At 50.8% G+C, this 26547-nt stretch overlaps 1 protein-coding gene across 1 annotated transcript in view; it reads right to left on the bottom strand.

The window, feature by feature from the left end:
• The window catches only part of SPNS3 (sphingolipid transporter 3 (putative)), a 41703-nt gene extending 18342 nt beyond the window's left edge, over window positions 1-23361 (bottom strand). The window contains exons 1-8 of the mRNA XM_040243711.1: window positions 23147-23361; window positions 19323-19388; window positions 14189-14325; window positions 13381-13532; window positions 12614-12680; window positions 11737-11885; window positions 10634-10786; window positions 6376-6565 (exon numbers count right to left, since the gene is read on the bottom strand). Coding sequence (XP_040099645.1) covers window positions 6376-6565; window positions 10634-10786; window positions 11737-11885; window positions 12614-12680; window positions 13381-13532; window positions 14189-14325; window positions 19323-19388; window positions 23147-23342 — 1110 coding nt within the window. The 5' untranslated portion in view covers window positions 23343-23361. The remainder of the gene's footprint in view (window positions 1-6375; window positions 6566-10633; window positions 10787-11736; window positions 11886-12613; window positions 12681-13380; window positions 13533-14188; window positions 14326-19322; window positions 19389-23146) is intronic.
• Window positions 23362-26547: the final 3186 nt, after the last annotated feature.

The following is a 26547-nucleotide window of genomic DNA, read 5'->3' on the forward strand; positions in this document are numbered from 1 at the left end:
ACAGTGCCTGGCATACAAGATATGCTTGGGAAATACTGGGTAAGTGAGTGAGCATCATTTCTGCTCATCCTGGTTAGGACCTGCCTTGCAGCCACCTCACCATGCCCCCAGCTCTGCTCCCTCAGCCCGTGAAGCCCAGCAGGGTATGAGGGTAAAGACCCCCCCCCACTCCCAGGCTTCTCACCTGTGAGATGAGAAGAGCAGCACAGAACCAGAGACGACCTGGGCAGGGGTCGGGGTACAACTGTGGGGCTTCGTGGCTATGTGTGCCCAGATATAGCTCACCATAATGCTGGATAGCAACGGGACCCAGGGCTCAGTGAAGGATGAGCCTCTGGGCCACAAAGCAGACTATTTTCCCAAAACAGCCACTGCAATATTTCCACATGCTCTTTCAGATCACTACTAGCCTCCACCAAAAAGAGTAAATCCATTCTCTCTCCCTTTGAATCTGAGCAAGAAGTTGTGGCTCCAATGAAGAACAGAAAGCAGTGAAAGTGATGCTCTGTAACTTTCAAGGGTATGTCATCAAAGACTATACAGCTTCACCTGGCTCTCTCAAAACTCTAGTCCTTGGAAGCCAGCCACCATGTTGTAAGCAGGCCCCAGCCACATGGGGAGGTCATGGGCAGCTGCTCTAGCCAGTAGCTCCAGCTAAGGCCTCAGCCAACAGCCAGCATCAAGCATCAGCCCTTAGCCTTTGACATCCAGCTCCCACCCCTTCAGCCTAGCTAACCCCAAGTGGTAACAGATATGTTACCCTCTCCCCCAACCTTGTCCAAACTACAAAGTCATGAGCAAAATAAGCATTCTTGTTTTTTTTAAACCACTAAATTCCATTATGTATCTATAGTAACTAGAACTGGCCCCAAAGTTCATTTATCTCTTCAGTTAAACCAAGGGGAAAGTACTAGCACTCCCATTTTATAGCTGAGAAAATCGAGGCTCAGCAAGGTCGAGATCTTGCCCTAACTCACACAGCTAGGTAGTGAAGAAACAGGAAGAGGTTCAGGTCTTTCAGATGCCTCGATGCATGCTTGTTGCCATCCCCCAATTCCAGCTCCTCCCTCTGGACCACAAAGCCCACCTAAGGGGGTATTGCCAGTGTTCAACCAGCTACCAAGCCAGTGATGATGGAGTTCCTACCCTGAGCTCAGTCCCTCCACTGAATACAAACCCCTTCTCCTCTGAAGGGCAGCGGCTCTGGGAAGAAGGCCAAGGAAGAGGGTGTGAGCCAAGACCTGCTGTGCGCGTCTGGATCCCAATTAACAGCCAAGAAGTCAAGTTTCCCTGCCAAGGGGACTGGAAGGAGGGAAGGGAAGGAACCCTCTGCTCCTGCAGGTGGGCCGCAGGGCACAGGCTCCCCCCCAGAAGGCCCCAGGCCAGACTTTAGATACTCAGGAAACCTCATCACCATGAAACAGACAGCACGACTTGGCCTTATTTCAGCAAACTGGGACGAGCACGCCCACAATGCTTCCCCAGACCCTTCCTTCCAATGCGATGCAGCCACAAAAGCAGTGGGAGAAAAGCCGTATGCAGCTGCAGACACGTGTGTACACACATCCCACACAACTATCTGCTTGCCTGGATACACATGAATGTGCACACTCACACAGAGACATGTATGCAAAACAGCACCCATAGACACACTCATACACACTGTTCATATATACAATGAGTATACATGTACATGCAGTATACATGGAGCCTGGCTATACGGGTACACAGAAATGGACACACGGGAACGTACCTATATCTGCATTCCTATTCACAGACCTGCACACTTAGACGCATGCAGACACTAGCACACATGCCCACATTCCTGTGGGCCTTCCCAGGAAGCCCCGTCAATTTCCCCAGGACTGGCAGAGACAGTACAGGAAGAACTGTGATTCCTTCAGTCTGAGAAGGTGAAGGATGGATGGTGGGGTGGATGGATGGATGGGTATATGGAAGACACTCAAGTGACTTCCTATTTTGAAGCTAATCTGAACAGAAGCCAATTCCTCAGCCCTCTTTGGCCACCCTTTCTGACACTGACCCACATAGGTCTCCAAAACCTACTAACAATCCTTCACGGTGAACTGCAGCCAGTTCCCACCCTCTGAAGTTTCAGGGGTGATGTCATATCCAGGGACTTCAGACTTGTGTATCCAACTCCACCAACACCTCTACTTGGATGTCAGCCTCCTGCCACAAACTCAGAAGGTACCAAACCAAGCTGCTCATCTCCCCCCAGATTCCATTGTTCCGCCTACTTTCCTATCTCAGTTAATGGCCTCTTCTCCTTCCAGCTACACAGGCTAATATCCTAGCACTCGCCTTTGAGTCTTCTTTCCCTCACACCCCATACTGAATCCATCAGGAAATTACAATGGCTCTACCTTCAAAGTGTATCTATAATCCAACCATTTCTGACCACCCCGACACTTCTGCTCTTGCACTCTCCACCCTCATGGGAAGTCCATTCTCAGCACTGAAGTCAGAGTGATTTCACTGACAGAAGTCAATGGCAGAAGAACAATAAAGTCAATACAACCACTGCAATAGAGAAAGTCAATACAACCACTGTTGGCCACCAAACTGACCAACCTTTAGTTACACTGACCAAGGAAAAAGGAAAGAAGACTCAAGTTACAAAGATCACAAATGAACATTACTACCAACCTTACAAAAATTAAAAAGATTATAAGAGAATATGATGAATGAAATTCCTAGAAAGATGCAAACTACCAAGACTGGCTTAAAAAGAAATAAAAAGCCTTAATTGACCAATAACAAGTAAATATTGAGTCAGTAATCAAAAAAACTTGCCACAAACAAAAGCCCAGAACCAGATGGCTTCACTGGGGAATCTGAACAAATGTCTAAAGATGAATTAATACAAATCCTTCACAAGCCCTTCCAAAAAATAGAAGGGGAAGAAGCACTTGTCAACTCATTCTATGAGACCAAATAAAGACATCAGAAGAAAACTACAGACCAATATTTCTTATGAATAGAGATGCAAAAATCCTCAGCAAAATACTAGCAAGCCAAATTCTGCAACATATAAATATGATTTTACACCATAACCAAGAGAGGATTTATCCCAGGAATGCAAGGTTGGTTAAACACACAATCAATGTAATATACCATACTAATAAAATAAAGGACAAATGACATGATCATCTCAATAGATGCAATAAACATAAGCCAGACCACCTGCTCCTTAACACAAAACTTCAACTCACTCTCAGTAAAAGCCACCTCGACCCAATGCCCACATGACCCAACAAACCTTGTCCCCACCATCTCTCTGTCCTCTTCTTTCTTCACTCCACACTAGCCACAGTGCCCTTCTTGTTGGTCCCTAAACCTACCAGATACACTCCTGCCTCAGGGCACTTACAGTTGCTGTTCCCTCTGCCTGGCACACTGTTCCCCAAAATACCCCATAATTCACCATATTGTGAATTTTACTTATATATCTTACCTGTTAGCTATCTCCACCAACTAGAATGTGAACTCCTTAAGAACAGAGCTGTTTTTGGCTGTTTTATTCACTGATATATCTGCAGTCTTTAAACCAGCATGCCACTTGGTAGGCACTCAATAAATAGTTATTTAAAAAGAATGAATGAACAATAGTTGGTCACTCAACCATTCACACAATGAGCAAAGATCACCCCCACCCATCCCACACCTGCCTGACACCATGCTTTGAGCTAGGAGGGCTGAGAAAGATTAGAACCAACCTGGGCCCAGCTGGGAGGGGCGATCAGAGCATATGTAACCAGAACCTGAGGAAGACAGTGCTGAAGAGCGGCGAGGATGGAGAGAGAGGGCAGGTCCTAGCCGTGAGCGATGGCTCCATGGAAAGACGGTGCTCCAGCCAATCCATGAGTGCCCAGAATGATTCAGGCACACGGAGAAGGGGAGGAGTAGAGAGAGCAGATGGAGAGCCCAGATGTAGGGAGCAGGGGGCATGTCCTGGGAACCAGGCGGGGAACTGCATGGCAGGACCACATAGGAATAAGGCTACTAGGGATATCAGGGCCATCCATGAGGAGCCTGGAATGCCAGGATGAGGAGTCAGACTTAGTTTTCCCGGAGGCGCCAAGGAGCCATGCAAGGCTTCTGAGCAGGAAAGGTCCGTGGTGTCACTCTCGCAGTGCGAGAAGAACAGGTTGTGGTGGGGGAGCAGGAAGACAAGGAGACCAGGAAGCTGGCTTCTTGGGACAGTCCCAGAGAAAGACACCAAGGTGTGAGCCAAGACGGGACGGAGTGGACCAAGAGAACAAGGGCAGAGGCTGCCCCAGTGCCTCAGTGGTAAAGACTCCACCTGCCAGTGCAGGAGACACACGGATTCAGTCCCTGATCTGGGAAGATCCCAGGTGCCGCGGAGCAACTCAGCCCACGGGCCACAACTGCTGAGCCTGCGCTCCACACCAAGAGAAGCCACCGTGATGAGAAGCCCGCGCACGGCAACCAGAGAGTAGCCCCCGCTCACCACAGCTAAAGAGAAGCCCGCACAGCAACAAAGACCCAGCACAGCCACAAATAAATAAATCAATAGAAATTACTTTTTTAACTCCATTAAGGAGATAAATTTACGAAAAGAAAAAAGAGAAGAGGGGCAGTTTGGAGGTGTTAGGGTTTGTGACTGGTGTTAGTGGGCAGGGGTGGGGCGTGGGGAGGCTGGGGGGAGCTGGAGCCTGAATCTCGGGACCTCAGGAGCACAGAGCCATGGACGTGGCCAGGGGGGCCTGGTCAGGGCGTCCAGAGGGAACCACACCACTTCTGGAAGGCTGAGAGTTCTGGGGGTCCCGTCCGGCCCCTGCAGGAGCCACAGGGAGGAGCAGGTTCCCAGCACAGGAGGGTGGACATGTCCCAGACCCGCCTACCTTCCTGCCCCTCAGCCCCTCACGCCCCAGGGCAGGCCCAGAGAAGAGATTCTCCAGCGGGCTTTGCCAGCCAAGATGCAGTGTCATTTCTAGATGAGCCATCCAGCTCTGGAGATGTGCCAGGCTACGGAGGGGGGACAGCTGTGTCCCCGCAACACAGCCAAGGAGCCACTTCCCAGAGCCAAGCAAGACAGTGGCAGAAGCAGAGCTGGCAGGGCCTCCGTGGGCCCAGCCAATGCAGAGACAGGCCTTCAACAGGGCCTCCGTCTGCCCAGGGCCGCCGCCTCCCTGCAAGGTCAGGCTCATTCAGTCCCCACCAGCTGGAGAGGACGATCCCAGTCACGCTCTCGGCCAATAAGCACTAAGGCATTTATTAGGCTGGCCTGGTGTATGCCAGCTCTGTTTCTCTCCCATGGGGGTGTCAAGGGTCGATGCGGCATGAAGGACACAGACTTTGGAGCCTGCGGGGGCGGGGTTAGAGGCTTATCTGTCTCATTCTTGGTGCGGCTGTCTCTGGGCCTCAGTTTTCCCATCTGTTGAGCGGGGATAAGAAAAACCCTTTCTGACAAGGGCATATGGTGGTGGTGGGTTCGTTGCTAAATCATGTCCAACTCTTGCGACCCTATGGACTATAGCCTGCCAGGCTCCTCTGCCCGTGGGATTCTCAGGCAAGAATACTGGAGTGGATTGCCATTTCCTTCTCCAGGGACAAGGGCATGATAAGGACCAAATAAGAGCACATGCGGGAGGGAATGCTAACAGAACTTGTCTATTTCCCAGGAATTTCAGCGGAAACCCAACCAAAGCTGAGGATGCTGATGAGAAACACTCATACCTTAAAGGAGGTGCCACCTACCAAGGATAGTACAGGGCATTAGTTATATCTACCCACTTTGGTCTAGCTTATGACACTCCTCCAGGCAAATAGTCTACATTTAATTTTAAATAGAGAAGAAGATAAAAGACTGAGACTTTCCCTGCATACTTTTAGACTAGAATAATACAGTAGAAGAATCATTTTTAGAAGAAATGAGGTCCCATTATCTCCAATCAAAGCATTAACTAGGAGGGACTTCCTTGGTGGTCCAGTGGCTGAGATTCCATGCTCCCACTACAGGGGCCCGGGGTTCAGTCACTGGTCGGGGAACTAGATCCTGCATGCCAAAACTGAGATCCCATGTGCTACAATGAAAACCCAGTGCAGTGAATATTTTTTTTTTTTTAAAAAAGCATTAACCAAGAGCTCAAAGGACACACTTTAGAGTCAGAAAAGCTTAGGCTCAAATCCTAGTTTTCTACCCCTTCCTAGCTGAGGCTCTTGGTATACCTTAGTTTACTCATCTGTTAAATGGGAATATCAGAGCTTCACCTGGAAGGAGTGATAAACATAACATTTGGGAAGACCTGGCACAGTCTCAGCCTATGTGAAACAGGAGTTCCCTACCCACCGCAGCCCGCTCCCACCTCTGAAAGGGCCCTCACTTACATAGGAGGCCAGGAGGGTGGTCGGGGCCAGGATGAGAGCCAGGTAGAGGCAGGGGGCTGCAGCAAGCAAGCTGGCAGCACAGATGAGGGGCTCAGCCTGAGGGTTGATTTTCTTGTACCTCCTTGAAGTCTCTGCTCCCAGGATGACCCCAATAATACCAGTCACAACAGTCAGTGCCCCGAAAATCAGGCTGATGGAAAAGAGCAGAGGGCTTGGTCAGCGGTGGGATCAGGATAGGGGTCCAGCCACCTGCCCTCCAGTGCCTGACCTGGTATGTGCGTGTGTTCAGTCCAACTCTTTATGACCCCATGGACTGTAGCCTGCCAGGCTCCTCTGTCCATGGATTTCCCCAGGCAAGAATACTGGAGTGGGTTGCCATGCCCTCCTCCGGAGGGTCTTCCCAAACCAGGGATTGAACCCAGGTCTCCTCTGTCTCCTGCATTGCAGGCAGATTTTTTACAGCCGAGCCACGTGATCTGGTACCTGCAGGGCATGTGGCTGTGGGCCTCTTCCCCTCCCTCCTAACCTGGGTCCCTGGGACCCTGCTCAGGGATCCATGTACTCCCCTACCCTTCCCATCCCCTTTCCTGCCTCATCCTTGGGACTTCACTGGCTGTGTGGGAGACGTTTCCAGCACTCCAGCACCCAGCCTGCCTCATCACCAGCAACCTCCTGCACTGTCTCAGCACTGAAAACTGCCCCACTCAGAAATCTTAATTCTACAGTCCCACTCTAGCCCCAAGCTCCTTGCCTTCCAGCCCCAAATACTAATGGGATGTAGATAAGTGAACATTTACTTATAGAGCTCCTATGATACTGGCACTCACCTGGGAATTTTACACTTCTTGATTCCATCCTTCACTCTCTGTCTCTGAACATCCCTCAAGTAGCCCTTCCATACTTCACTACCTTTCCCACCTACTCTTGGGCCCACTTCCACTCCACTTGGTCCCTCTTGCAGCTTCTTTCTGTAGAAACGTCATTCCAAGACAACCTCCATACAGGTCCCCAGAGAATGCTTTCTAGGACACCAATCTGACCAGGTATCTGCCCAGCTCCTGTCTAAAATTCTCCACCAGCTCTTAAATACCCAACAGATTTGATTCCAGTTCACTGTGGTGTACATGGCCCTTCCTGATCTGACCCTCAGTGACCTCAACCCCAAACCCCAATTCCATCCTCCTCAACCCCTAGACTTGTTTCTGTCCCCACTTCATATCTTTATTCCTTCATCTAGAACACCCTTCACTGATTTTTCTATTTACCAAACTCCTATACATCCTTCAAGACCCATCACAAATGTCTCCTCTTTGGGGATGCTTTCTCCTGTCCGTTTGCTGATTCATTCACTCTTTCAGTTACTATAGCACCTTCTGCGTCTCTATCATCAAGATCACTCACTAGACCGTGAATTCCTGGAGAACAGAACCAGGTTTGGTTTACTTTCTTGACTCTAGGCTGGGAGCATAGAGTCTGGAACAAGCGATATGTGTTAAGCAAATGGCTCACTAATCTCTCCCACAAGTTCCCAAGCGAACAGGTGAGGAAGGTGAGGTTAAGAAAGGTCAAGGCCAGGACTACCCAGCTAGTAAGTGACAGAACCAGGATCTGAATATATGTCTTCATCCTGCTGGTCCATCCTAGCCCAAAGGATGGACCCAAGCCTCCTTTGAAGGGCAAAGGGATGCTGAGACTGACTAGCGTGAACTCTTGAAAACAACAAATGTAACTAAGACTTTTCCAGCCCTTAACTGGCTTCCTGTCATCCTCAAAGCTCCCAGCCAGCACTGCAGCACTGGCCCCTGCTGACCTGTGTAACCTCCCTTCTTTTCTCCCTCCCTCACTCTGCAGGAATGATTGAGAATTCTCTAAACTTACCCTACATTTTCCGGCTTCCCTGTCTTGGCCCACACTCTTCCCTCTGCCTGGAGCACCAGCACCCCCCGCCAACCATTCTCCACCTGGCCAGGATCCTCTCCCAGAGCCAAACCTTTCCAAAAGTGCCAGGTGCCTGCCATGACCTCCATGGCTCCCACCAAGGCATAAGAACATAACAGATGCAAGACCATGGTTACTGACAAATTGAATGTCACCAAAGAAAAAAAAATCTCCAGAGAAGACAGGGACCTGCCTGAGGCCACACAGACCCACACCAGCAAAACCAGGGTCTCCTGGCTCTCTTCCTACTGAACAAAGCATGTGTGTCCTTAGGCAGCTTAAAGGTGCTTAACCAAACCTTCCTAGGCCTCCAAGCTGTACCAGGCTCCAGCTCAGCCCAGTCAGGTGACCCCGAATCCAGATGAATGCTATCTGCCTCTGAGTCTTGGTCTGAGCCGAACTTGGCAGGTTCTCAAGACCTTTCCAAGACTCAGGATTGATTATTCGGACAAATTATTTAGATGGGGGCGCCCCCCCAGAGCCCCTGATCAGAGGGGTGGACAGAGGTTACACCTACCATGAAGTGTCCCTACCCCCACATCGCAGCCCCAGAATCAGACTCTTAGTGCCAAGAGGGTCCTCAAGGCCTGCAAATTCTGTGCTGATCCTCTGTTACAGTGGCCCAGGCAAGCAGCTATCCAATGCCTACTTACATGACCCCAGGGGTGTGAAACTCAGTAGCCCCTTGCTGCCCCTTCCGTCTGGGCTCTGGATGTTGGAAGTTTTCCCTCTGGCTGAGCTAGAATCCTGTGTACTGTGGCTTCCTGCTCCCATCCAACCCTCACCTGAGGGCTTAGCCTAGCCAAGGAGGGTGTATGAACAGGTAAGTTCTGGGGACTTCCCCAGTGGTCCTGTGGCTAAGACTCCACGCTTCCAATGCAGGAGGCCTGAGTTCAATCCCTGGTCAGGGAACTAGATCCCACATGCCACAACTAAGACCCGGCACAGCCAAATAAATAATATTTAAGAAAAAAAAAAAAAAGCTAAGATCTATGCAGAACCAGAGCTTTCTAGCCACACTGGGGTAGACTAAACAATGCCCCCACCCAAGACATCTATGTCCTAACTTTTGGAACCTGTGACTGTTCCCTTGTATGGGCAAAATAATCTTTGTGGATGTAACTATATTAATGTTCTTGAGCTAGAGAAATTTTCCTCCACTTTTTGGTGGGTCTTTCAGTGCAGCTACAAATGTCCTTATAAGAGGGAAGCAGAGGGAGATATGAGGCTGAAGGGGACAAGGCAATGTGGCCAGGAATGCAGCGATGCGGCCTCAGCCAGAGGCCGCCCGCAGGCACCAGAAGCGGCACCGCAGGAGGCTTTCCGAGAGCCCCTTGCGGGAGCATGGCCCCGCTGAACTTGGTTTTGACCCAGTTAAACCATTCTGGACTTCTGGCCTCCAGGACTATGGGAAACATTTCTGTTGCTCGAAGCTACTGAGTGTGTGGACATTCGGTCCATCAGCCCTGGGACCCGAAAACTAACTCCCATGTCAGTTTCTCACTCAGGCTCTGGGAAGGAGCCAAGTTAGAGGAAGAGGCTGAAGCAGAGAAAGGGGAAATCACCGGCCCAGGAATGCACAGCCAGTGAATGCCTGAAGTGGGATGGAGTCCTGGCTTATTTTTCCACTTTTTCAAGCTGCTGGGGGACTTTTGGACTCAGTCTTTGCCTCTGGGGAGATAAGAATCTAGCTGTAGAGCCAGGATAAACATCATAATATCCTGGGACTTCCCAGGCGGTCCAGTGGTTAAGATTCTGCACTTTCACTGCAGGGGCACGGGTTCAGTTCCCTGGTCGGGGAACTAAATTCCCACATGCCATACAGTGCAGCCAAAAAAAAAAACACAATCTCCTTTGGTGCCTCAGTTTGCCATCTGTAAAATGGGACAACCTCATGCTTCAGGTCCCTCTGAAGCAAGGCTGCCTAGAAATCCCACCATTCCCTAGGTCCCACAGAAGCCTCACTCACCCCCAAGTGCCTTCTGGACCCTCACCGTGGCCCAAGAGCAAGAAGACAGGGAATAGGGCCCGGAGAGGACAAGGGAGCGGCCTGTGGCCACTTAGCAGCAAGAGCTCTGCCTGAGCTAGAACCAGGCCAGTGGGCCCCCCGAGTCCTGGTGTCCACCCAGAGACTGAGTCTTGGGACTCAGAACACCAAGAACTTCCCCATCAAGAACCCAGATGTTGGGGACGTCCCTGGCAGTCCCATGGTCGAGACTCCACGCTTCCATTGCAGGGGGCATGAGTTCGATCCCTGGTCAGGGAACTAAGGTTCTGCATGCTGGCTGTGTGGCCAAAAAAGAGCAGAGATGTCCCTCACCTGTCCTGGCTGTTGCACGGCTCCTGAAAGCAGGGAAGGAGCAGCCCGTGCACCACACGGGCCTCGAACAGAAACTTGGGGGCCCAGAAGCCCAGAGCTCCAGTCACAAAGGCCATGGCTGTCACCCCAAGTGTCGACCACACAAAACTCCAGCTGAAAGAGAAAGTGGATGAGACAGAGGACAAGATGGTTGGATGGCATCACCGACTCAATGGACATGAGTTTGAGCAAGCTCTGGGGAGACAGTGAAGGACAGGCCAGCCTGACGCGCTGCAGGCCATGCGGTCGCAGAGTTGGACACGACTGAGCGACTGAACAACAAGGAAAAGTGCTCTGGATGGAGCTGGGAGAGGGCCGGGGCTGTCGGAGCCTGTCCGCTCCCTTCCTCCGTCTCCTGGGCACTCAGGTGATCCCTGATCCTCCACCAACACCCCCTAAGCAGCCTGCCTGCCCTTCCCACCTCCACACCTTCGCTCCCACTCTGCCTTCCTCCCTCTTCTCTGAGGACCAAGTCTCCCCCACCAGAGCGACCCAAATCCAACATCACATTCTCCAGCAATCTGTCCCTCTCCCCTGCCCTCCACTCAGCTCATGGCTCTGTAACAAAGAAGTGGCATCCGGTCCATGCCCCACATTATGGTAAATTATGAGACCTGGGTAGGTGACCCCAACCTACCTCCCCAGCCATGCCTGGAACAGAGGAGGGATGCTCTCCCATGAGGCTCAGAGAGGTGAGCATTATACACTTGGGCATCTTCCCAACAACCTGAGAAGCCGGCAAAGCTACAGAACTATGTCTGCTGAATAAATGAGGGGAGTGAGGCTCCAAGTCTCAGGTCACTCAGGGATAAGGCAGTGGCAGAGCCAAGGCCAGAGCTCCCTCCCTCCCAGCCCAAATTCTGTCTCATGGCAGGCAGAGGGAGGTCTCTGAGTGGGGGAGTGACATCTCAGCTGGTGACAAAGAACTCAAAGGAAGAAGAGGGCTGTGAACGCTGCTGGGGCAGGCAGGGAGGGCTCCCTGGAGGCGGAGGGAGGGAGGGTGGTGATGCTGGGGCGGGCAAAGGGGTTTTCAATGACACACAGAGAGGAGCAGAGACACTCACTTTCTCCACAAGTAACGGACGTCCTCACACCAGCTGCTCCGTGGGTCCCCCGTGGTTGCGACTCCCTGCTTCTCAGCAGCTCCCCGGGGTGGGTCTGGAACCAGCATGATAAGCAGGATCAAGGCCACAGCTTCCAGGCAGGGCATGATCTGGGGACAGGAGGACCCAGGAAGCTAAGGGCCACATTCCTGGAAGCCAGGAGATCCCAGCTGTGACTGAACTTTGTGGACCAGGTTCTTTGGTTACTCTGTGCCCCAGGGGATAGGGGAAACGGGTTCATATCGGGGGAGCTGGTTATACAGAGCTTGACATACCACTGCTTCTCATCCCCTCACCCCTGAGAGGACAGGCTCCCTGGGGAGCATGGTCCCCTTGGGATTTGACTTAATACCTGTCTGTCCTGTACAGACATTACTCTGTTGGAATCAGTGAGACTGACACTGTTGAGAACTGGAGGCTGGACTACACTGACCCTGACTGTTGAGAACTTACTGCTCCAGTAAGGGTTTCTTTTCCTGGCCCACACCTCCATCTGCCACGCCAGCCCTGTCCAAGGGTCTTCCCCTCCCTTGTCTAACTGATCCTTAAGATTCCATAAGGTAGCTTTACTTCCCCACTCTACAGATAGGTAAAGTGAGGCCCTAAAGAGGGAGGTGACTTCCTTAAGATCACACAGCTAGCAAACTGAACAGCTGGGATATGAACCAGGGGCACAGCTTCCAGAGGCCATGGTCCATACGCAGCCCTGAAGCTGCCGACGTCTGAACACCCGCCATGGCGCGAGACCCTGTGCCAAGGGGCAAAGGCCACTGGAGACTGGAAAGTCCCCGCTGGCCCAGGGGGGAAAGCAGAGGGAAGAAAAGGAAGCTGGACTCACTCGGAGGGCCCAACGCCAGTTCCCAGTCAGCTCTGTCACAGCCGACCCCAGCACATAGCCCAGACCACTGCAACAGAGAAGTGGGGGGAATGGGCTGTGAGAGGAGGCAGGCGGCCCCAAGACCCCAAGGCCAGACTGAGCCAGGGTGCCCCTACCCCAGGGAGCCAGCTCTCAGCAGCTCACAACTGGGAAAAGTGAGCCACATGAGGCCCAGATGTCCCCTGCCCTTGGTAAGTCACCAGTGACCTCTGGCTCCAGGCCCATCCCAACCACCCACTGTCTCCCTATATAAGGACCACTCACCCCACCTCTCCAAGTCTCAGCCCTGCCCAAGTCAGGTGATTTCAGGAAACATAAGTCAGAGTTCAGGGGTCCGACTACAAAGCCCTGTCCTATCCATTGTGGGGTGTGTGGCCCAACCCTAACACAGTTCCCTGCTTCACCTCCCAGAGTCAGCCCCTCCCAGTGTAGCCCACACTGCTGAGCTGCTCTTTCTCCCTCCTCCTGGAGTGTATTAGTATGTAGGGAGCATCTCCATTACATATCTCTAACCCCCACCGTAGCCTGCAGCTAGGTGTTATTGGCCCCATTTACAGATGAGAAAACTGAGGCTCAGAGAGAGAAAGTGACACAGAGAGGAAGCGCAGAGTTGGGTTTCAAATGCAACCCCTTCTGCTCGATGTCTCCTACATCCAGCCCAGCCCCTGTTCTGACCCCTTTGGGCCTCAGGTTACCATCCAGAGAAGTAGATCCAGGGTAATACCAACCTTCCAACAGGAATAAAGATGTAGAATATGGCCAGCACACGAGTCCGCTGGTCCCTCACGAAGAGGTCTCCCAGGACAGTGGGTGCGATGGTGGAGTAACTGGCTGTGCCAGTCCCCACCAGCCCCCGGGACAAGAAGAAGAGCCAGGAGTACTGGGAAAATGGGCACAAGACCACAGTGAGTTCCAGAAATCACCCTCGGGGCAAAGGGGACTTAAAGATCTGTCAGAGGGGCCAAGGGCATCTTGTGACACGGAGATCAGGGCTCTAAGTGAAAGTGTTAGTCGCTCAGTCGTGTCCGACTCTTTGCAACCCCATAGACTGTAGCCCATCAGGCTCCTCTGTCCATGGGATTCTCCAAGCAAGAATACTGGAGTGGGTTGCCGTTCGGTTCTCTAGAGCATCTCCACAACCGAGGACTCCAGACACCTCACTATTCCCCCAAATCGCACAGGCGCCCCCTGCTGGCGCCCACAGCCACTGCCCTGAGGAGCCTTCTTCCTGGGCATCCTGGTTAGCAAACAGGCCTTTGCTCACCAGGCCACTTCCCGCAGACGGTAGCAGTTACCCTCATCCCAACCCCCACCCCCAGTTCAGTCCAGAGGAAGATGCCAAAGAGGAAGGCCCCTGTTAAGAAAGTCCAACGGCCTGTTGAGAAGACCCCTCCCTCAGCCCTTGGAAGGCAGTCCCCCACAGCCAGCCTGGAGCCCGGAACAGAGCAGAAACAGCTCTGCTGGAGCTGGATCACAGAGGAAGAAGATGGGGGAGCCCCCCCCCCCAAGGGCCTGGGAAGGAATGAGGGCACCTACCCGGGGGGAGATGAAGGAGCTGGAGAGACCGGCTCCAGACCAGAGCAGGATACCGAAGCTCAGCGTGGCCTTGCGGCTGTGTCGGTCGCCCAGGTAGCCAAACACGGGTGCAGACAGCAGCAGGAAGCTGATGAAGACTGGAGGAGACACACAAGGGGCAGCGTGCAGCAGAAGGCTCCAGTAGGCCCAGAAAAGGAAACTGACTCAGCTTGCTTTAAAGTGAGTAGAAACCGACGAGAGAAAAACCTAAGTTGAATCCCCCAATCCCCGCCACCACCCAGAATCAGGGGGAGTGGGAGGAAAGGGTGGGGGGGCTGGGCCCGGACACAAATCTCAGCTCTGCGGCTAGCTCACTGTGCAGCCTTGGGTGACTAAGGAGTGCTCTCTGAGCACCAGCCCAACAGTGGAGGTCAACATTCCCCCCTCCCAGGCTGTGTAAAGGTGAGACAGGAGTGAGCACAGGGTCTGGCACGGAGATGCCAGGGCCGTGTCTTTAGGAGAACTCCCACCTCTGTGAACCTGACTTTGGGCCTGGTGAAATTTTGCTCTCAGGCCCCTGCTGGAGGTAGCGGGTGGAAGGCCAGGTGGGCGGGGCGCGGGGCAGATGCCTGCTTTGAGCAGATGAGCACGGTGAAGAATGAGCACACTGATTATAAACCAGCGGCCCCTGGAGGCTGGAAGAGACTTGGTTTTCCTAAGTAAAACATTCCCCTGACGCTGCACTTGTATTTATACCATTTTTCCAAAGTACCTAACACTTATGAATTGGTGACTGGATTAACGAATGCGTTTACTGTTCTGCGAAGACAAAGAAATTGCCACGTTTTTGCTTAACTACACCACGTGGATAGGTATACCTTCACTGCTTCTATTGCTCAGATAAAATAGCCTCCATCCTTCTCGCTGAGTCCGCTGCCTCCGAGAGCCGGCAGGTGGCCAGGGTAAGGTCTAACCCTTCGCCACCCGGTCCCCCCAACCCAAGGGCCTTGGGCTCTTCGGGGCCCCGCCCAGCGTCTGCGTCTTCATTCACTAAGCACAGATGATTGACGTTTTCTGAATCCAATGAATGCCCAGAGGCGTCCCAACAGGTTCCAGCCCCTCCCACTTTGCCCTGACCCGTTCTCGTTCTCGTATTGGGTTACGCCATAAGCACTTGGCGGAAATTAAGCCAGTTTTGACCTACAAAAACGGCAATTGAATGTGGTTTGACCTAATACTCCGCAGAGAATGGTCTTTGATGTCAACGGCATTTAAAAATTTAATAACTACTGCCAAAATGAAAAGCGAAAATTGGCCTCCAAAAAGGCTATATCAATTTACGCTAGAATAGAAGTATTACATATTGTTTGCTGACACTTGATAGGATCAATCGATTTATTTTTGTTCGTTTAATGGTTAAAACACAAATGGTGTCTCGCCGACGTTTTAATCTGCATCATCCTTTTCCCCAGTGAGGCTTAGTATCAGCCCCTGTGTTCACATCCTCAGCCTATTTTTTTCTATTGGCTCTGTTGATAATTTCTCCAGTCCCTTACATTTGTTTTAAGGATTTAAAATCAAATTCTGAAACTGAATTCCTGGGCTCACATTCTGACCCCACCGCTTCCTAGTTGTGTGACTTTGGACAAAATCCTTTACTCTCTGATTCCCCTTTTATCAGAGTACAAAAGTAATAGTACTTCCCCCCTAAGCTTATGAGGAAGATTAAATAAAATAAAGCACATAAAAGATAGGCTTTCTGTAAATACCCAACAGATGTTATCTATTATTGCTAATTGCATTTATAGTTTCAATCACCATCATACAGAAGAATTTAGCTTTGATGTGATCAGATGTATCAATCTTTCTCTGGGGAGGTTGTTTTGTGTCTTGTTAACACATATCTTTGTCACCTAAAGGTTCTATTTCCCCAAATGTTCTAATACTTTGAGATTAGGGGTAGGGATCCCTCATAGTACGTGTGTGTGCATGCTCAGTCGCTAAATTCTGTTGGACTCTTTGCTATCCTATGGACTACAACCCACCAAGCTCCTCTGTCCATGGGATTTCCCAGGCAAGAATACCGGTGTGGGTTGCCATTTCCTTTTCCAGGGAATCTTTGCGACCCAGAGATGGAACACGAGTCCCCCGCATCTCCTGCATGGGCAGGCAGATTCTTTACAACTGAGCCACCTGCAGGATATAAACACTTTAAACCAGCAGATCTCCTGGAATGGAGAAGCCCACCCCTAAGTGGAAGGCAGGCACGCCTTCACTCCCAGCATCTCCACATTCAAATCATTCCTGTGACAAGGTGGAAGTCATTAAGGAGCACAAGGTTCAGAGAAGGACTCTAGAAGCAACCACCTGGATTTGAATCTCAGCTCTCTTACTTGCAAGCTGTGTGGCCTTCAGAAGCCCCATTGCCTTTCTGTGCCTCAGGTTTGCCATCTGTAAAATGGGCATAATAATAATAACCCCTGCCTTGTAGGATTGTTGTGAAGATTAAATGGCTACATGTTATTAAGCCCTTAGAACAGCACCTGGCACATGGTAAAAGCCACATCAGTGTTTGTTTTAAATATTGTAAATCAATTAACTAACTCCAGCAGCTTCTCTGTCCCATTGTAGTGGGGCAGAGGGGGTGGGGGGTGTCTGACCACTGCTTCGCCCCACCTCCCACCCCATTCTTACAGCTACACTGAGCCCTCTGAGCCATCAGTTTCCTCCAGTCTGCACCCCTGCAGTGACTCAGAAAAGTAAGAAGACTCACCTGAAGTCACCGGGGACAAGCCTGGTTGTCAGGCCTCCAAGCTCACTGCCCTTCCCACATACCTGTTTGAGCTACTTCTGCAGAAAAGACCCTCCCCTCATCCAGTCTCAAACACATATACGCATGTGCACATCCCCACTACACACTCACAAGCACATCTCTGTGCTCACAGGCTTTCTCCCTCTCCCTCTCTCTCGTCCTGTCTCCCTCACACACAGACTTCTCCCTCCACACAACTCATTTATCAGGGGCCTTGCAGTGATAATCCTGGTCGCCATGGTAAGAACCAGGGAAGGGAAATATTGACTCAACTTCCATTATCTGTTTAATCTAGAAGGTTCTGGGTGTTGAGCCTAGAAAGCCTCCCTCTGGCTACAGTATGACTGGGAGATGAGCACCATCTGCCCACCTTAGCCCTGAGATAAGAGCAATTGGGAAAGACTGCCATCTAATGCAATGATTTAACTCTCTTGTTCAGTGCCTCCATTTATAGAATCATGTACCCCTTTGCATGTTTTCAGCTGACATCTAAGGCATTTTTTTATCATAAGTTTAACTAGCTGCAAAGGATGTGATTTTCAGCCGTGATTGTATTTTTTAAACTAGATTATAATCAGTCCTTAGGGCTGCAGATCAAGTTCATGGAAAACATGCATCATAGAGCCTTATGGGCAAAGTCAGTCCTCATCTGGCAAATCGATAGGGCAAATCAGACTGATTGTGAGAAAGATATGAAAATGTCAGCTTAGTTTTTTTTTTATTAATTTTTGCTGGGGTTTTGTTGATTTGCAATGGTGTCTTGGTTTCCACTGTACAGCTTCCTTTTTTTTTCAATTGAAATAAATGTGTTGATACCCATCCCTGAGACAGCCATCTCACTTCTGAATTCTCAGTTGTAGATAAAGAGAAGACTGTCACACACACGCACGGGCCAGCGAGATAAGGCTTGGCGCCTTGCCATCCTGGGTTTGTGGCCTGGAGCAAACATCTGTCCTGCCCGCAGGGCCTCGTCAGCAGAAGCCAGCAGCCATGAAAGGTCCCTCTGTCTGATACGGAGGCGGGCGGGGGGGTGTTAAATATTCTATTTATTTATTTGGGTGCACCAGGTCTTAGTTTCACTACTCAGGCTCCTCCTTGCAGCATGTGGAATCCCTGACCAGGGACCGAACCTGGGCCCCCTGGAGTGGGAGGGAAGAGTCTTAGCTGCTGGACCACCAGAGAAGTCTCCCCTGGAGGTTTTTTACACCTAGTAAAACTCAGAATGGGGAGAGCTGTATTTTCCTCCCCAAAATGGTGGGCAGGTGAGTATTAAAGGGGAGGTGGGAAAAAAGACCCCGATGCTTGTTCTCAGGCAGATCTATCTTAGGAAAGAAATATATGGGCTTGAGGATCCGTACAGGGATTCTCAAAACTGTAAAGAGCACCATGTGTATCCTATGTTGTGACAGTGTGTGCACACATGTGGGTACGTGTGTGTGCATCTGTGTGTCACCATCCAGAAACCCATAGAGAAAAAGTTAGCACCTCATGACCCCAACCGCCCCCACCTTGAAATGGAAGGTGTGGCTGCTCCCCTCTGCGGGACTGTAGGCCCCAGTGGGCCCAGACCTCATCTGAGCCCCTGTGGATATGTGTCGCTGTCTGTCAATCTACTTTTATTTTTTTATTTTTGGCTGCACCACGCAGGATCTTATTTCCTTGACCAGGGATCGAACCCGCACCCACAGTGGAAGCACAGATCTTATAACCGCTAGACCACAAGCGAAGTCCACTGTCTGTCTGTCTGGGTCCTAGTGACCAGGGTTTTCAGATCCCTGAGAAGAAAGCACATATTAGAAATTCTAACCCCAGCTACAAAGCTGAGCTTAATAGACATGAAGGACGAATGACCAACTCCCCAGCCAGGATCTGAAGCCTGGGAGCCTTTTCAATCCCCAGATGCCTCCCTTCTTTCCCCGGCCTGTGTGCATGCTAAGTTGCTTCAGTTGTGTCCAACTCTGCGCAGGCAAGAATACTAGAGTGGCTGCCAAGACCTCCTCCAGGGTATCTTCCCAGCTTGGGGACAGAACCCGTGTCTCCTATGGCTCCTGCATTGCAGGCAGATTCATTACCGCTGAGCCACCAAGGAAGCCTCCTTTCCCCAGCACTCACCCTCAAACCCTAAGAGGCTGTTCAGGCACCAAATCCCAGCCTCTACTGCCTCCTTCTCTGACACAGACTGTCCCTCCCGCACAAACACCACCCATCCTCTGCACCAGGGGACTCAGTGGGGCTCAGGCTGGCCCCCTCACCAGCAGCTGGAGCTGCACAGAGAACAGGACCTGCCAAAAGACCCCCGCCCAGCGTGAGCCGACGACCCCAGGCTGGGGACTCCCTCCTTACCTGTCTGAAGCAAACCAGCATTGCTGTCACTGATATGGAAAAACTTCTGTACGTCCAGCAGCACTCCTGTGGACAGATGGACAGTGCTCAGGAAACGGGAAGTTGCCTGCCAGGCTTCCAAAGGCAGCTGCCTCTGCATTTGGAACAGGCTCACAGCTGACCAGCTCAGCAGACATGGCACCCGGGCCCACTCTTCTCATCCCTCTCTCCCACACATGTGCACAACCACACACACACACACACACACACACACACACACACAGGATCCAGGATATCCCAAAGGCACAGACATACCAATTCACGCACGAGCCTGCATGGCTGGACTACACACACATACTCACACATCACAGACATGCAGACCCACATAGGCACATACAAACAGGCACACCCAGAGATACATACTCCCAGAAGCAGAGACACACACACACACGGGAGCCAGCACGCACAGCCGTGTAAGTCCAGTCTCGCACACCCACACACATGTACACTGAGAGGTACACATAAAGACACACCCCCAGGCATATGTGCATTTGCACATATGCAGGCCCACCATTCACAGAGTGACTGACTACTGGTGTGCTCACTCGGTCGTGTCTGGCTCTTTGCCACCCCATGGACTGTGGCCCACAAGGCTTCTCTGTCCCTGGGCTTCTCCACGCAAGAACACTGGAGTGGGTTTCATTCCTTTCTCCAGGGGACCTTCCTGACCCAGGGATCGAACCTGAGTCTCCTGAACTGACAGGCGGATTCTTTACCACTGCGCCGCCTGGGAAGCCCCGGAATGACTGGCAGCCATCCACTTAGACTACGGTGTAATGAGAGTTCCTGAAACTGTGCAGCACAGCAGCCCTACTTGTATACAAACGCCAGACATTCACAAATACACATATACATGCATGAGCATGTACACGCAAAGATATATATGCCCTGGCCTGGCCCAGGTGCACACACAGCACGTCTTTCCAGAGGCATGAACACACCGACATGCAGTGCCTATGAGAGCTTCAGAGATAGGTCCCATTTAGGTCTGACCTTGGCCCCACCTCCCTGAAGGTTGCAGGTTCTTGCTCTAAGATCTTGCTAGCCTAATATCCCGTCAGTCCCTAGTAGTATATCAAAGCCAGTCAGGGTCCAAGGCACCTACTTATCTGAGCTGTGAGGCTCTGACCCTGTCATCACTTTGAATTATGAGATGGCTGAGGGCCAGCAGTATCACTGTCCCCATTATACAGATTGAGAAACAGAGGTCTCAGCCACCTATGGCTGTACAGTTGGGACCATACCAGCCAGAGGCCGCCTACCCTCCCACCCAGTGTCACAAATGGGGCTCTGCAGAAACGCCCCCACAATGGAGAAGAAAACCTGCCATTCACACCTTGAAGACCGGCCAGCGGGTGAAAAAGAAGGCAGAAACAGAGAAGTCAAATAAGAGATTTTTGTTCTGATATTTACTTTGGACCCAATTGCCACAAAATCCAGATACTAGCTTCTATGTCTTTCCTTCTCTCTTAATACTTTTAATTACATGAATTAAATATATTCATTGTCAAGAAAGAGACAACACAGATAAGCAAAGTCAATGGTGGGCTTCCCTGGTAGCTCAGTGGTAAAGAATCTATCTGCCAATGCAGGAGACATGGGTTCGATCCCTGGTCCAGGAAGATCCCACATGACGCAGAGCAACTAAGCCTGGGCACCGCAACTACTGAGCCTGTGCTCTAGAGCCCGGGAACTGCAGCCACTGAAGCCCACATGCCCTAGAGCCTGTGCTCCACAACAAGAGAAGCCACGGCAACGAGAAACCGGTGCATCGCAAGTAGAGAGTACCCCCTGCTTGCCGCAACTAGAGAAAAGCAAAGACTCGGCACAGCCAAACCTAAATAAATAAATAAAATTATTTTAAGTCAATGGCTAAGTAAAAAATTCTCTATAATCGCATTCATTTTAGGGACTTCGACTCAGCCCCTTGTTTTGGCCACTCCTGGGTTCCTCCAAGCCCCATGCTGCTCTGGAGGCAGCCGGGGGACCAAGTGTGGGTCCAGCCTTGTTTTCATCTTTCTGCTATCACTCTGGCCTCCCAGAGAGCTGCTTCACACAAGAGAATTCTTGGTGCGTGAGAACCACCTACCTCAACAGTCCCCAGGCACCGGGCAAGGTTTCACTTCCCCAGGCCTCCCTCAACCCAATAACCATGGCCCTGCTACTCACACAGCCAGAGGAAGTCCTTTCAGTCCTCGGGGGCTGAAAGACCTCCATACCCCCAGTTGCCCCTTCCCCTCCTCTTCAAGCCCTCCACCCCAGCTCCAACGCAGGACTCCTCAGCTTCAGCCTGATCTATTGCAGTAGCCTCTGACTGACCTCTGTGTCTCCTGTGGCCTCCATCAGAGCCTCAATCCCAGTTACAGTCTCCCCACTTGAAAATTTTCCGTGGCTCCCCATTGCTTCAGCAGAAAGTGCAAGCTCCCAGCCTGGTCCCCGAGAAACCTATGATACAGCCCCAAATACTCTTTCAGAATAATTTCCTGCTTTTTCCATATCTCTCCACCTCTGATCAGACCATGCACTTTTGCCCCATTCCCTGCCTTACCGATTTTCTCAGCCTTCAAGACCCAAACCTTCTGCCCCTCATCTGTGAATTCTACCTGAACCCTCAGTGTTTCATCCTGGGAAAGTTATTCACTCAGTTGTCTCCAACTCTTTGTGACCCCACAGACTGTAACCCACCAGGCTCCTCTGCCCATGGGATTTTCCAGGCAAGAATACTGAAGTGGATTGCTGTTTTGTCCTCCAGGGGATCTTCCTGACTCAGGGATCAAACCTTGGTCTCCCGCATTGCAGGCAGATTCTTTACCATCTGAGCCACCAGGAAAGCCCCCTTTTTTTTTTCATCCTGGGGCTGTCCAGCTAATGGTCACTCAGCTCTGTCCTGCGTTAGAGACACATGAACGTGTGTTCTGTGTCCCTCTGAGCTCTTCAAAGGGAGTCACCCACAGGGTCTGGTGCTGTCTGCAATCCCCAAGTCACCTTCATTCTGCATCTGCGAGCTGGTAACTGATTAATCCACATCCTGGCCTCAAGGAGCCCGGCTGCTGCAGACACCTCCTCTGAGCTCCCTAGGTACCCTCCCCGCAACCCATGTTTCCTCATCTGGCTGCATCTCTCTGTCTCGCAGGAGTCCTATTAACAAGTTTCTCTCTTTGCCGCATGAGATGGTCATTCCTGTGTTCAGGAGCTACAAGGTTGACTCCCCCTCCACTGGGTCCCCAAGGCCCATAGTACTCAGTTCATCTTGAATGAGCGCATGATCAAGGCAGAAAACAAGGTTGAACTTTGAACGAATGAACGAAGAAGTCAATGGGTGGTGACATGCAGACAGAGCGAGTTGAGCCCTGGGGCCTACAGGAAGGAAAGCAGAATGTGCAAGGTTTGCATGCCGCCTGCTGCCCCAGAAACAAGCAGCCAGCTGGTTCTTGCTTGGAAGCAGAGCCAGGCCACCCTGTCCTATGCCAGGACCTCACCTCAACGTTCCACCCAGAACTTCCAGAGCTTTGTCTGAGGCCCAGCCCTCCCTGGAGTCCTCACCTACCCACTGCCATCAAGCACCCACACCTGTAGGCACACTCAGTCAGGGGATGCATTGGGAACTTGTTTGGTCCTCTCCCCATTCAGGCTGGCCTGAAACCATTGCGGGGAGCGGGGTTGCAGAGGTGAGAATAGCAGAGATGTGCTGCCCAAGGAGAAAGTTTGCTGGATGGAGGGCCACTGTGGACACACAGCACCAGCTGGTGGCAGGTGCTGCCCAGCTTGCCCGGCCCCTGCCTCACCTGCAATGATGAACCAGTTCATGTAGTTCAGGAGGTTGATGTAGCAGAGCACGGCAGCGGCCACATAAGCTCTCCAACGGGGCAGGCTCCAGGGGGCGGGCATGGATGGAGAATCTGTGTCCGTGGCCCTCGAAGGTCCACCTGGCCCCGGGGACTGACCGTGAAACCCCTCTGGCTGCCTGAACTCCACAGACATGCCCCCAGCCTCTCCAGCCAACAGCTCCCGTCCCAGGATGGATGCCGGGATGAAAGACACATCAGCTCTGCACAGAGTCACTTCCTGTGGGCTCCAGTCGCCCAACCTCAAAGCAGCTGCCCTAACCGCTCAGGATCTTATCACAGGTCTCTGCTGAGCCCACTGCAGCCTCACTGGTGAGATTTCACCATCCACAGCCCCTGAGGCTCGAGGTGGGGGAAGAGAGCTCCTGGCCCGCCCCCCAGAGTAACTGGTCCTTTTGACCCAGCCTGCAATCCGGTAGCTGCCCTGAGAAAGAGAAGCTTTGCAGGACAGGAAGTGAGAAGAGTTTCCTAGAGTCCCATGTGCTAGGGGAGGGTCTGGCTGCCACACACGAGAAGGACTTGAATGAGGGATTCGAATCTGGGTCCTAGGTGTTGGCCAGGAGAGTGACACTGGACTGGACCGTAAGAGGAGGTTAAACCCTGCTCCTGTGTAAAGTCCTACCTGGAGAGAAACAAAGACGATGAGGCCGACAGGAAGGCAGCCCGAAGGCAAAGTTCACCAGTGGATGTGAAATTTAAGGGGAGATTTTTGATGAAGGGCAAAACATTGGCATGCTCTTAAAGTTTCTCTCTAGGGACTTCCCTGGCAGTCCAGTGGCTAAGACTCCATGTTCCTAATGCAAGAGACCCAGGTTCAAACCCTGGTCAGGGAACTAGACCCCTTCATGCTGCGACTAAAAGATCCCACGTGCCACGGCTAAGACCCAGCACAGTCAAATAAATAAAATAGCATCACTAATGAGGGGCAGAATTCTCACCAGGATTGCATGGCCCCAGTCTAATCACCACAGAATCTCAGACAAACCCAAACGAGGGACACTATTTTTTTTTAATAGACTTTATTTCTTAAGAGCAGTCATAGGTTCACAGAAAATTGAGCAAAATGTTTAGATTTCCCACTTACCCCTCTGCTCTCACACATGCTTGGCCTCCCCCATTATCAACACCCCTGCCTAGAGCAGGACATTTGTCACAGTTGATGGACTTACACTGACACGTCCTCATCACTCGGAGTCCATCATTCACGTTAGGGTTCACTCTCGGTGTTGTCCCTTTTATGGGTTTGGACAAATGAGTACGACCTGTACCTATCATTATGAACTGGAGTCCATGGTGCTAGTGGTAGAGAATCCGCCTGTCACTGCAGGAGACTAAGAGACAAGGGTTCGATCCCTGGGTCAGGAAGATCCCCTGGAGAAGGGCTACCCACTCCAGTATTCTTGACTGGAGAATCCCTATGGACAGAGGAGCCTGGCCGGCTATCAGTCCATGGGGTTGCAAAGATTCGGACACGACTGAGCTACTAAGCACACATGCACATCACTATAGTGTCTTATAGAAAAATTTTATTGCCCTAAAATCCTCTGTACTCTGCCTGTTCATCCCTCCCTCCCCTCATCCTCTGGCAACCACTGAAATTTTTACTATCTCCATAGTTTTACCTTTTCTGGAATGTCATATAGTTGAAACTGCACAGCATGGAGCCCTTGCAGACTGGCTTCTTTCTCTTAGTCATTTGCATTGAAGTTTCTTCCATGTTGCTTTATGGCTTGAGAGGTCATCTTTGCTTAGTGCTGAATAATATTCCATTGTCTGGATGGACTGCAATTTATCCATTCACGTCTGAAGGGCATCTTGGAGGCTCACAAGTTTGGACAATTATAAATAAAAACAAAAATAAACAAATGGGACCTTATGAAACGAAAAAGCTTTTGCACAGCAAAGGAAACCATAAGCAAAACAAAATGACAGCCCTCAGAATGGGAAAAAATATTTGTAAACAAAGCAATTGGCAAGGCATTAATTTCCAAAATATATAAACAGCTTGTGCAGCTCAATATCAAAAACACAAGCAACCCAACCAAAAAATGGGTGGAAGATCTAAATAGACATTTCTCCAAAGAAGATATACAGATGGCTAAAAAGTACGGGAAAAGATTCTAAACATCACTAATTATTAGAGAAATGCAAATCAAAACTAATGAGGTATCACCTCACACCAATCAGAATGGCCATCATAAAAAAATCTACAAACAATGAGTGCTGGAGCCGGTGTGGAGAAAAGGGAATCCTCTTGCACTGTTGGTGGGAATACAAATTGATACAACCACTATGGAGAACAGTATGCGGATTCCTTAAAAACTAGGAATAAAACCACCATATGACCCAGCAATCCCACTACTAGGCATGTACCCTGAGGAAACCAAAATTGAAAAAGATACATATAACCCAATATTCATTGCAGCTCTATTTACAATAGCTAGGACATGGAAGCAACCTTGATGTCCACTAACAGATGAATGGATAAACTGTGGTACATATATACAATGGAATATTCAGTTCAGTTCGGTTGCTCAGTCGTGTCCGACTCTTTGCGACCCCATGAATCGCAGCACGCCAGGCCTCCCTGGCCATCACCAACTCCCGGAATTCACTCAGATTTATGTCCATTGAGTCAGTGATGCCATCCAGCCATCTCATCCTCGGTTGTCCCCTTCTCCTTCTGCCCCCAATCCCTCCCAGCATCAAAGTCTTTTCCAATGAGTCAACTCTTCCCATGAGGTGGCCAAAGTACTGGAGTTTCAGCTTTAGCATCACTCCTTCCAAAGAAATCCCAGGGCTGATCTCCAGAATGGACTGGTTGGATCTCCTTGCAGTCCAGGGGACTCTCAAGAGTCTTCTCCAACACCACAGTTCAACAGCATCAATTCTTCGGCACTCAGCCTTCTTCACAGTTCAACTCTCACATCCATACATGACTACTGGAAAAACCATAGCCTTGACTAGACGGACCTTAGTCTGCTTTTGAATATGCTATCTAGGTTGGTCATAACTTTCCTTCCAAGGAGTAAGCGTCTTTTAATTTCATGGCTGCAGTCACCATCTGCAGTGATTTTGGAGCCCCCCAAAATAAAGTCTGACACTGTTTCCACTGTTTCCCCTTCTATTTGCCATGAAGTGATGGGACTGGATGCCATGATCTTCGTTTTCTGAATGTTGAGTTTAAGCCAACTTTTTCACTCTCCTCTTTCACTTTCATCAAGAGGCTTTTTAGTTCCTCTTCATTTTCTGTCATAAGGGTGGTGTCATCTGCATATCTGAGGTTATTGATATTTCTCCCAGCAATCTTGATTCCAGCTTGTGTTTCTTCCAGTCCAGCG

Source organism: Oryx dammah, unplaced genomic scaffold (assembly GCF_014754425.2).
Source record: "Oryx dammah isolate SB20612 unplaced genomic scaffold, SCBI_Odam_1.1 HiC_scaffold_8, whole genome shotgun sequence".
Taxonomy (NCBI): domain Eukaryota; kingdom Metazoa; phylum Chordata; class Mammalia; order Artiodactyla; family Bovidae; genus Oryx; species Oryx dammah.